Source organism: Euprymna scolopes, chromosome 21, assembly GCF_053919585.1.
Source record: "Euprymna scolopes isolate OS-2025 chromosome 21, ASM5391958v1, whole genome shotgun sequence".
In the NCBI taxonomy this organism is placed as follows: Eukaryota; Metazoa; Mollusca; class Cephalopoda; order Sepiida; family Sepiolidae; genus Euprymna; species Euprymna scolopes.
In genome coordinates, this window is record NC_136502.1 from 100,983,430 (window position 1) to 100,995,157 (window position 11,728).

The following is an 11,728-nucleotide window of genomic DNA, read 5'->3' on the forward strand; positions in this document are numbered from 1 at the left end:
ATATATATACTAGCATTTCAGCCCGGCGTTGCCCGGGTGTTTGAAAGTGTATGTTAAGCAAAAAAAAAGCGGTCTATTTTTTTTTTAACTTTGACCCCTTAACATTTATAGTTTATGGCTCAAATCAAGTTATTAAGTTAGATCCATGTCCAAGGAACCTATATTTAAAACAAGAGTTTAAACCCAAAATTGGCGGGGAGTTTGTTAGAGTTCTCAAAGGTAAAATCGTTAAACTTGGACCCATTAACAGCCAAATTTCTGGCTGAAAACGGATTACAAAGATTTTCCCAAATCTCAGTATTCTGTATATCAAATTTCGAGTCTGTAGACTGGAAATTGACAGAGTTATTGCGTATGGAAATGTACACAGACAGACAGATACACACACAGACACGTTAACTTTTATAGATATACTAGCATGGGTGCCCGGCGTTGCCCGGGTATTTGGAGGTGTATGTTGAGCAAAAAAAACAAAACAAAAAGCGGTCAATTTGTTTAACTTTGACCCCTATTATGAGCCCTTAAAATGTATTGTTTTAAGCTAGATCCATGACCAAGGAACCTATATCTAAAATTTTAAGTGTTTAGATCCAAAGTTGTCGGAGGAGTTTGGTAGAGTTCTCAAAGGTCAAATCGTTGACGTTTGATCCCTTAATCGCCAAATTTCTGGCCGAAAACCGATCACATAGATGTCCCAAATCTCAGTACCCTCTATATCAAATTTTGATTCTGTAGACTTAAAATTGACAGAGTTATTGCGTAGGGAAATGTACACACACAGACAGATACAAAAATAGACAGATACACAGATACGTTCACTTTTATAGATATATAGATTGATAGATAGACTAATAGATTAAACAAAAATATATATAGAAACAATTTTTTGTTTACTGTGAAGATTTTACGTAAATATTATGCAAGTATAAATCATGGAGAATATCTGCATGAATCTAATTACACGTAATAGTTAACTCTAGATGGTCATGACATAAGAAAACCGAAAAATCTAATAGGGAATTAATTAAAATGAATGTTTAAAAGAATATGCAAATTAAAATCTTAAGAAAGTGTTCAATACTATTGCAGAGCAAATATGTGTTTTAAATAATAATAAAAAATAAAACATATATATATATATATATATATATATATATATATATATATATATATATAGGGTGTTGGCGCTAAACCCGACATTTGACAAAATGTAATCGAAATACCCAGAGTGGTGAAGCTCTGAATAGACAAGATCGCTACCAGACGCCTCTTATAGCTTCCGTCAAGATTCTACGCCTACATCCAAAGCTAATACGAACCAAACATGGCTGCTAAACAATATTCATCACCACTGGTCGCCAGACTTCTGATCGCCCTTTTCACCAGACAGTAATACTGTTGACAATTTCTTTTTGGTGCATGATCCAGACCAAGACGAAAACGCACGCCCACAGCACGATAAACTCTCTGAAGGCTGCGATTGTATAGGCGTTCGCGGCTGTAGACATGATATGGTAGACAATACATGTGACTCATTTTGCGGTTATACACTACATACTACATTAAGCACCACCAAAACTGAGGGGGGGGCAGGTAAGTACTTTTTGACAGACCGTCTTTTTAAAAATCTACCAAAAATCAGGTAATTATCCGATCAATACGAAATTTTCAGCGATTATCAAGAGAAGAATGAACTTTATAACAGTGTACTTATTTTTCATAAACAGTATATATATATATATATATATATATATATATATATATATATATATATATATATATATATATATATTGCCTACAACCCCCCTTGTTTTGAGGGGGTACAAATATGCTTAAAATAATCATCTGAAACCGAACACAACATATTGTATTGTTGTAAGTAACAGAATTATAGATTTTAAAAAAATTGTTTGCATACCTTTTTTTGACGTCTGAATATCAGAACTTTTTTTATTCCGCTTTTGAGTTTTGAAGTGTGAAATTCGGTGAATATGTTAAGTAAAATAATTCATTTAAGTTAAGCAAAACAACAACAAAATTTTTTTTGATATTTATACGAAAAAAGCCATTTTAAAATCTTTGATAAATAAATTAACAATTTCTTTTTAGCGAGCCGAATAATGCATGACCATTATTAAACAGGGCATGCTTTGAAGAATCGATACAAAAAAGAAATTCGATAAATATTGTGCCTTTTGTGTTAAAAATAGTATCATTTTTTCGATCCCGTTTGAAAACGTTTGTCGCCTTTCGACTACGGTGGACCAAACGCGCTGAAATATTTTTTTTTATTCTGCTTTAATTCCCCCCCCCCATTTTGGGGAGCCTGGCCCCCACACACATACACATTAAAAACCAAACTCATGCAAATGGTCACCCATCTGGTACTGGCCAGCCTCAGCGTTAATAATACATTGAAATTTTCGTCACTGAAAAATAAGTTTTTTTTTTTACCTATTTGGTCTTCCATAGTTTGCTTTTTATCAAATATAAACGTAAACATTGTCGATCTAGACTCTAGATCGACGCGAAGTAACTGGTTGCCTATATGAATAAGTGGAATTATTTGAAATCCAGGTACTTATATTATAATATTTTTGCATATTCTCATAGAAAATCATCATAAATCTTAGTTAGACAACAAATAAATAAATATTTCAAAAACCTTTTTTATTTAAATATTTATGTACGTTTTTTGTGCAAGACAAAAAATGTCAATTGTTAACTTTTTGGGAAAATTTAACATTTAAAATTTAATTAAAAATATTAGAAAACGTTTTACATTATTCTGTTTTCTATATGATAAAATTCAGGGTTTTATCTTTCTGGAAAAAAAGAGTTACTCAGAAATAATGGATTTTAATAAATGTAATTTCGTTTTAAAAAACAACAACAACTTGATTTTTCGGCCATTTTTGGCGGTGCCTATACTACATTATGCTTAATAGAAATTTAACTGTTGTTAAATAAACTATCGGGGATCGCATTGGCAAATATGCGATAGAGGTAAAATAGTTTCGCTTGTTTTCTTTTCCTTATAAGGGAAATGGTTTCCATAATGTTTTATTGTTAAAGTGTCTTTGATTCAATAAATCTGAAGAAAGGCTGTTCTTGTGAAAATGTTCAAACGACATAATGTTTGAATTTGTCCGAATAGTCTTGAAACAATTGTAACTAGCAATGAAATACACTACTTATTGCTATCAACCCATTCTTTGAAGTCTTGGTTTTTGTTAAAACAGTATATATATATATATATATATATATATATATATATATATATATATATATATATATATATATATATATATATATTGGTTTAATTCAAACTACGTCCCCACCCCCCGACAGTTGCTGACGCCCGATTCTGAATTTGTGTACGTAGGGCTGTTTTTCAACTATATAAATGATTGGAGACTGAAAATAGTCACATTAAAAAAAAAAAAAGCAATAAGGTTTTTTTCAAGCAAAGTCCTTGGACGGTTGCAACGAGCCTGTCAGACTAGGCGGTAAAAATCTTGTTTCAGAAATATATTTTTATTATAAAACTTCAAATAAAGATATTATTCTGAGTCTTCGCCGCTTTCTTTGACAGTTCCGCAGCAACCGTAATGACACTTTCCTAGAAGAAAAACAACCAAACTTATTTTATTTTAATTTAATCATTTTTTGTGTGCCATCAATTATGTTGGCAAGAAACAGTCTATTGATGACGCCCTACGAACACGAATTCGGAATAGCAAGTATCGGGGGATGTAGTTTGAATTTAACTATAATATTCGTGTGTTACGGTATATTTTGTTAACAAATTCAAAAATGCATAGGAGGAGTGTAACGAGTAACTTATTATTGTTAGTTGTATGACTATTATATGTCTATTAGCAGGGAGACTCCACGTTGTCCAGGATTAAATAAGGATCAATAAATGTTCCACCCTCACATATTTTTATTGTCATCGAAATCGGTTTAATCTCACATTTTTTTTGATGAAATCCATTGAGTGCCTGCTTTAGTTCGCGGTCAACCACAGTGTACCGAAAGGAAGTTACGCATACCTCCCCATTGTGTTTTAGTACACAATACATTATAGTCTACATTGCACTGTAGAGAATCTATTGTTAATTTTATAAAGTTATCTATAAATAATGGCTTCACTTTAAGTTTAAAATGTAAAAGTCAAGTACCATGGTTCACTTGTTCTGTAAACAGAAACATTCATTTCGGACGCGCCCCTGTCTTATCAAAGAAGCAACTGTTAATTTTATGAAATTATTTTTACATAATCACTTGAATTAAAGATAACGTACAAAAGTCAGACATCATGATTCAATCGTGCTCTGAAAAGAAACATTCACTTCGAACGCGCCTCTGTCTTATAAAAGAATATACAGTTGATTTTATAGGTAAGGCCTTTCTGCTTCTGCGGTGATGAAACTTCTCAACTGCACGTGTGATTTTAGCTTGCATAAAAGGATTAACTTTGGTCAAACTCGGATTCCTTGCTTTTGATCATCGATTTTTAATACAAACCCTATCTAAGAACACTCCCAGACACATCAAGTATATTTGTGTGAGATTTCAAAAAATTGACCCAGTCGTTTTCGAGTCTATGGGGAACGACCTCTCTCTCTCTCTCACACACGCACACTCACACATAGAGAAAAAACTTCTTTTATATAATAGTAGAGATAGGAATTTATGTGTTTTTGTTAATGTACTTGTGTGAGCATGGCTGATTATGGATGTGAGTACACATGAACGTGTGTAAGATGTGTTGGTGTGTACCTGCATGCGTATTAGACATACCTGTAGCCAGGGCGGCGCCCAGCAAAAATAAGGTCACAAAAAGAGAACGGAATCCGATCATAGCGATAGAATTTTCTTCGACTGGTCCGGGAATCAAAACACGACTCATTTTATATAGGGAGCTTCTGAAAACGGTTTGGCTGAAAAAGTAGATTTCAAGGATTCTGATTGGTTTAAAAGAAAATCAACCTCAACGAGACACGTACGCATTGGTTGAATTTGAATAAGAAATACTGACTTTTAAATTAATGAAAAAAATGCAGGAACTGTTCTGATCGATTTTATTGATTTGAATATCCTATATATACCTTTTATTGAAATACCTAAATATTTCGTGGCTTCTATAAGAAAAAGGGGAAATATATAAGATTGTATTTAGTGTGATTATGAATTGTGTGGGAGAGTTGGAGAGTGATAGAGGGTGAGAAAAAGTAGTAGTAGTAGTAGTAGTAGTAGTAGTAGTAGTAGTAGTAGAAGAAGAAGAAGAAGAAGAAGAAGAAGAAGAAGAAGAAGAAGAAGAAATCATCTTCACTTTGAAGGCGAAATCGACAGCTGGAAAGGCCGACGACGCCAAAGAAGGAGATAGACGGAGACAACAATAAAAGTCCAATAAAAACCACTTTAATGGCCGAATTGTCTTTTCTTTGAGAACAAAAAAAGTAAAGACGTAACCACGATTGTATTGAACGCTGTCTACAATAGAATCCATTATTGTGGACGACTGGGATTGGCTTATGTGAGATATTTCTTGCGTTGTTTTCTTATTTTTCTCCTTAAGAAACCATTTTCAGTTTCTTTGACTTGTTTTGGTTGCTTTGTTTCTTTTTGTTTTTTTTTCTTTGTTTTTTTGTTGTTGTTTGTTTTTGCACCCTTTCAACTTGAAAGGAACGTTTTCGCATTTATAACTAAAAACAAAACAAACACCTTTTTTTTTTAAAAATAAAATGTATTATTATTATTATTATTATTATTATTATTATTATTATTATTATTATTATTATTATTATTTATTTATTTATTTATTTATTTATTTATTTACTCACTAGGAGTAGTCATACAAGTCATCATCAAATATTTGTCTTTCAGAACAACCTGTACAACAAGTCTCCCCAGATTCCCAGTACTCCCCACCTCTTTCGATAACCTTTGCAGATGAATTTACGTTATCGTAACAGCCGTTTACTATTGATTTTTCGTTGGCAGCAACTACTGGTCCTCATTGGAATTAGGGGGGGGGGCAATACACTTCCCCAAGATCCCAATCATTCTCACACTCATCAAGCGGATGTCTGGCTAATGCTTTCTCTCCTTCTCGACCCTCTTCAACTCTTTAGTATTATACCTGTTAATGCCAATGTCCCCACTATTTTTGTGTAGGTGAATGGGAGGGTAAACTTACAATCATAGTTACATTTTTCTTGCTTCTATATGGTGTGTGTGTGTGTGTGTTTTGTGTGTGTGTTTAACGTCTATAGCAGCTTCTATATGGTGTGTGTGTGTGTTTTGTGTGTGTGTTTAACGTCTATAGCAGCTTCTATATGGTGTGTGTGTGTGTGTTTTGTGTGTGTGTTTAACGTCTATAGCAGTTTCTATATGTCCAGCTTGCGCCTGTGGCTCATTTGTATTAGTCGTTGCATTCAAGGATTTTCCTTAAAATATTAGTTATTTTATTATTGTTATCCGTTGTATCTTCTCGGTCATCCCTCTGATTCCAATCTCTCCCATTTTTCCCGAAGTTTTTGGTGTTGTTCCTAGTGCTCCGACAGTTAGTGATGTTATCTTGATTTTCTTCATTTTCAATATCCTTTTTAACTCCCTAGTCAATTCTGTGTATTCGCTCCGCGGCTCCGTCTACTTGATCTTCACTATGTGGTCTGTTGGAACTGAAAAATCTACAATCTTCTTGTTAATTATTATGACGTTCGGTCTTCTCGCTTGGATGGTTTTATCTGTTTGTATATCCATGTCCCATAGGATTTTGTGCTTTTCATTTTCAAGAAATGTTGCCAGTTTGAGCTTATATCATCTGTCTGGGTGTTCAAGATGTATAATTCCCAGTGTATTTACTACTTTCCTCGCTTGATTGTGTCTATTTTATATTCTCTTTTGGCTAGTTTGTTGCATTCATTTATTATGTGGTTCATTGTTTCGTTTCTTTACTACAGAGTTTGCATTTACTATTTTCTTATCTCTTGTCTCTTCTTGCTTTGATATCGTTGTTTCTAATCGTGTTATCTTGTGCCGCTGTTATTAAGGATTCAGTTTTTATGTTTAGGTTTCGTTTTTTTGTATCCATGTCCAAATGTTTTCGTTAGTCTCATATGTTGTCATATTTATGAATCGTTCATTTAGTTGTTCTTTTCCCGTTTATATTTTCTCATCTTGTCCCTTGCCTTTCCTTTTTTTTTTTCTATATTGTTCGTTTTTTAGTGTCTCTTGCGGAGGTAATTATTCTTTCAGTATTCTGCATCATTTTTCTAATTTTATTCTCGTGTCATTTACACAGTCTTCTCCGTCTTTTCTTTTTCAAATAGAGTCGGTCAGCATTATTCCTTGGGTGTAATGCATTGTGCATAGTCATGAGTTTCCTGATCTTCTGGTTGAGATGCCACAATTTTTCTTTGGTCCAGCCTATAAACGGTCCGTAGTATTTTAAGCATGGTACTTCCCATGTGTTTATATCTTTTATTAGGTTTCTACTATATAGTTTATTTTCGAGATTTTCTTTTGTTCTTCTGAGGTATTCCTTTCCAATTTTCTTTTTATTTCTGTTGTGTTTGTTTTATTTCTGGTTCTTTGATGGTGTGTGCTTCCAGAACTTCCAAATATTTGTAGCTATCATGTTCACCTAGTGCCCCCGTTTTGTTGTGTATCCTCATGTTTTCTGTTGCTTCCAGTTTTCCCTTTCTCCTAATCTACAGTGCGCTCTTTTCCATACTGAATTCTATTCGGATATACTGGCTGAAGATTCTGGCTGTATTCATTAGCATCTTTATTCCTTCTTGGTTTTTGCAAATAGTTTCAGGTCATCCATGTACATTAGGTGGTTCATTCTTTCATATGTATTAGTGAACTTATATACGTTTGGCATTTTCTTAGTATATTGTTAAGAGGCATCATGGCAATGATTAATTATAGGGAATCACCTTGGAAGATACTTCTTTGTATTTTAATATTAGTTATGTACTGTCTATCAGCTGTCAGTTCAAGGCTTTATGTTTTAATTGCATTTTCTATCAAGTTGATAATCTTGCCTCGTATTTTGTAAATTCTCATGCATTCTATTAACCATGCTTGTGGTATCCTGTCGTACGCTCTCTTGTAGTCGATCCATGCCATGGCTGTGTTCTTTTTTTCTACTTTTTCCCTTCTTCAGGATCCTTTGGTCATGAGTTCCTCTTTTACCTTTTTGGTACTCTTTCTGTTCAACGAGTGGTAGTCAGCGGTTATGAAGGAAATGATAATTTTGCTTCCTTGGTTGTCCCGATAGGATTTTCCACATTGTAGGTAAACATGTTATATGCCTGTAGTTGTGAGGGTGGTCCTTTTTCTTCACATTTTTGCATTAATCATCATCATCTATATATTAATTCGATAGCGTGTATTATTTTTTGTGTAACGCTTACATACGGGTCGTTTAATTGTGATGTACTTCCATGTCATGTCATAAATAATTTTACCAAGAATTTTCCATAAGTTTTGGTTTCGGTTTCGATTATAGCTGATGACACTTAAGTTATCTATTGTTTTTTAATAAATAATTTTATCAAGAATTCTTCATAAGTTTTTCGGTTTCGATTGATGACATTGATTGATGGCACTCCATTAATCTATTTTTTTTATAAATAATTTTATCGGGCATTCTTCATAAGTTTTGGTTTCGGTTTCTATTATGGCTGAAGGAACTCAAGTCATATATATATATATATATATATTTAATTATTATAGTAAAAAAATAATTATGACAGCCCCTTTAAGAAATTCGTTTCTTATCGTTGAGCACTTTCAGTTGAATTAAAAGTCGGTCAATTTAGCTCTTATGCGTAGATCATCGTATAACGATTTGATCACTGTCTGTCTGACGTAATGAACATTTAAATTAAAATGTTTAAAATTCAACGCTATTTCACATGGTTAATGGTAGCCGAATGGATACAGCCTCCGCTAATCGAGCCAGAGATGTCGCGGGGTTCGAATCGTTCGACTGATAGTAATCGTGACACCCTGCACTGAAGAATCCCGAAAGGATGAAACACTAGTGTCTGTAGGTATTTAATTATTATAGTAAAAAAAATAAATATATATATATATTCATCAGTTTTTATTTCGGTGTCGATTCAAGCTAATGCCCCCAAGTCATATGGATATAGCTTTTTTTCATTTTTGAAATCGCAACTTTATAATATATAAAAATCGATAGAACATTAGCTCTTTAATAATATATACGAAATCTGCAAGAATTAAAATATCATATTTAAGCGTACTTTACGACCGGGCTTTGCCGGGCGTTCGTGCTAGCTTAGATAAATACTTTTGCAGTTTTAACAAAAAAGCTACAATAATATCAGAGCGTCTCTATTGAAGCTGAACATCTACAGAACGCCAACATCAATGTACTACATTTCCACATCAATTACATTTCCACAGGTCCAGCTAGTTATTATTATATTATTATTCACCAGAAGTTTTCACATACATCATACTCAGAGATTACTCACTGATACTAACCGGTGGTGTTCCCTGAAGCCTGGATGACAACAAGTCTTCTCAGATTTCCACCTCTTTCGATAGCTATTGCAAATGACTTTGCATTATCGCAACAGTCGCTTACCATTAATTTCTCACTAGCAACGAAATTATTATTATTAACTAGAAACTGATACCATAAAAAATGATCACGTTGTCACTTAAATTCTAGAGAAGACTAAGAGTCATTTCTTGCGAGAAATCAATGGTATACGACTGTTGCGATAATTCAAAATATGTTTGCAACAGTTTTCAAAAGAAGTTAATGGTTCTGGATATCTATGGGACTTGTTCTCACTCAGACTCTAGTTATGGTCAATGAGCAATCAGTACTAATAACTTATGTGAAAACTTCCAACAACAACAACAACAACAACAACAGCAACAACAACAACAACAACAACAACAACAGCAACAACAACAACAACAACAACAACAACAACAACAACAACAACAGCAGCAGCAGCAGCAGAAGCAGCAGCAGCAGCGTTTTTGTGTGAATATATATCTATATATATTAATTAGTGATGGGACGATTCCAATATTTTTTTCCGATTCCGATACAATTACCAATTACGATTCTGCATAAATCTCTAATTATTTAACTATAAGATTGTTATTTTTCCCGATTTTTGTAAAAGCACATGTTGAATGTGAAGATATTTTCCAAAACTATGCATTACACTTGTGCGAAGATGATCTGTAGATTTTAGCTTTATTGGTAATTTAAAATCAATAAATAATCTATTATTTTATCATTATTACCAACAATGGAAAATTTTGCTTTAAACAAAATCAAATAATAAAAGACAATCAAAAGAATCGTTTTGGCATCAGAAAATAGACATCAATTTTTCCGATTCCCGATTCCGATTCTGATTAATCGTCCCAACACTAATATATATATATATATATATATATATATATATATATATATATATATATATAGAGAGAGAGAGAGAGAGAGAGAGAGAGAGAGAGAGATAGATAGATAGATAGATAGATAGATAAATTTGTTGATATTTAGATTTCGTTTACACTGGTAACACAGGGGCAGAGGCGTACAATGTTAGCTCGACGTTTGAGTTTCGATTCTGTTTTGAAACACTTATTCAACTGGTCTCAATGTATAAATAGAACTCAATCATTATAAATAAAATTATGTCAAGTTAAATAAACGCAGTTGTTTTTATTTCACTGTAAGAAGTTCGTCAGATAATGAATTCAGTTATTGAGTGAAACACACCTTTTTATGTAGCACGATTTTTATAAGTAAATTTTGATACTTAATATATACATATGAGTCTATCGTATCCTGCGTGACTCAGCGCTAAATATATTCCTGCCATATGAGAATTGTATGTGTGTCAATTATTGTTCTGTTAATTTCTCTGCGCCCACGCCGAGTCTAAACATCGACGAAACTGAAAAGAAATGACGCCGTTAGTTTGAACTTAGGTAAATGGCTGATCGGCGTTTCTTTTCTGCTTTTGTTCAAGACAGCGTTTTCTTCATTCATGTTCTGGTGTTTTCGCTGTGCTCTGTTTGACAGGATGCGTGTCTGCAATCTGGATTAAATATTTTTGCTTAAAAAAGGTATCTTTTATTAACATTTCAACATTTACTTGGGATTTGGTATTTCGTTTTCGACACTAACTTCTCGATATCTGTGTGAGTTTGTGTGGAGACTGAAATATAAGGAATGGACGCGGTCGTGTTTGTTTATGTAAATACCCAATGACATAAATGAATTCCTTATTTTAGAGACAGTAATGAGACGTTTTGTTTTATTAAAATCTGTATCTGTATGTCTACTTTTGTGGCGGGGCTCTTCTACAAATGATACATTATCTCAATCTGAAACATTATAGGCTTAACTGAAGCACGACAGGCCGACGAAACAAAAATCTCTCAGAAAGAATCGAATACGTGGGCAAAAATAATGAAAGAAAAAAAAAACGAAACCAAGAGATGCTTAATGTTTAGCGTATATGTCACACACAATTAAAGCAAATTAATAAGTGCATCTCATATAAGAAATATATTTAACTAGCAGGCCGCCCAGCGTTGCCCGGTCGTAAAATACGCACGAATATTTTATTTAATCCGTGCAAATTTCTTATTTATATAATTACCTATTATTATGACTGTCTATTGACTAGCGGGAGCTGTGGAA

General features: G+C 33.3%; 1 protein-coding gene across 3 annotated transcripts in view; it reads right to left on the minus strand.

Annotated features, from left to right (window-relative positions):
* The window catches only part of LOC145242631 (uncharacterized), a 110,586-nt gene extending 105,593 nt beyond the window's left edge, over positions 1–4,993 (minus strand). The window contains exon 1 of one of the 3 annotated variants that reach the window (XM_080105751.1): positions 4,807–4,993. In XM_080105751.1, coding sequence (XP_079961877.1) covers positions 4,807–4,915 — 109 coding nt within the window. In that variant the 5' untranslated portion in view covers positions 4,916–4,993. The remainder of the gene's footprint in view (positions 1–4,806) is intronic. The other 2 variants (XM_080105752.1, XM_080105750.1) reach the window with 2 other exon arrangements.
* Positions 4,994–11,728: the final 6,735 nt, after the last annotated feature.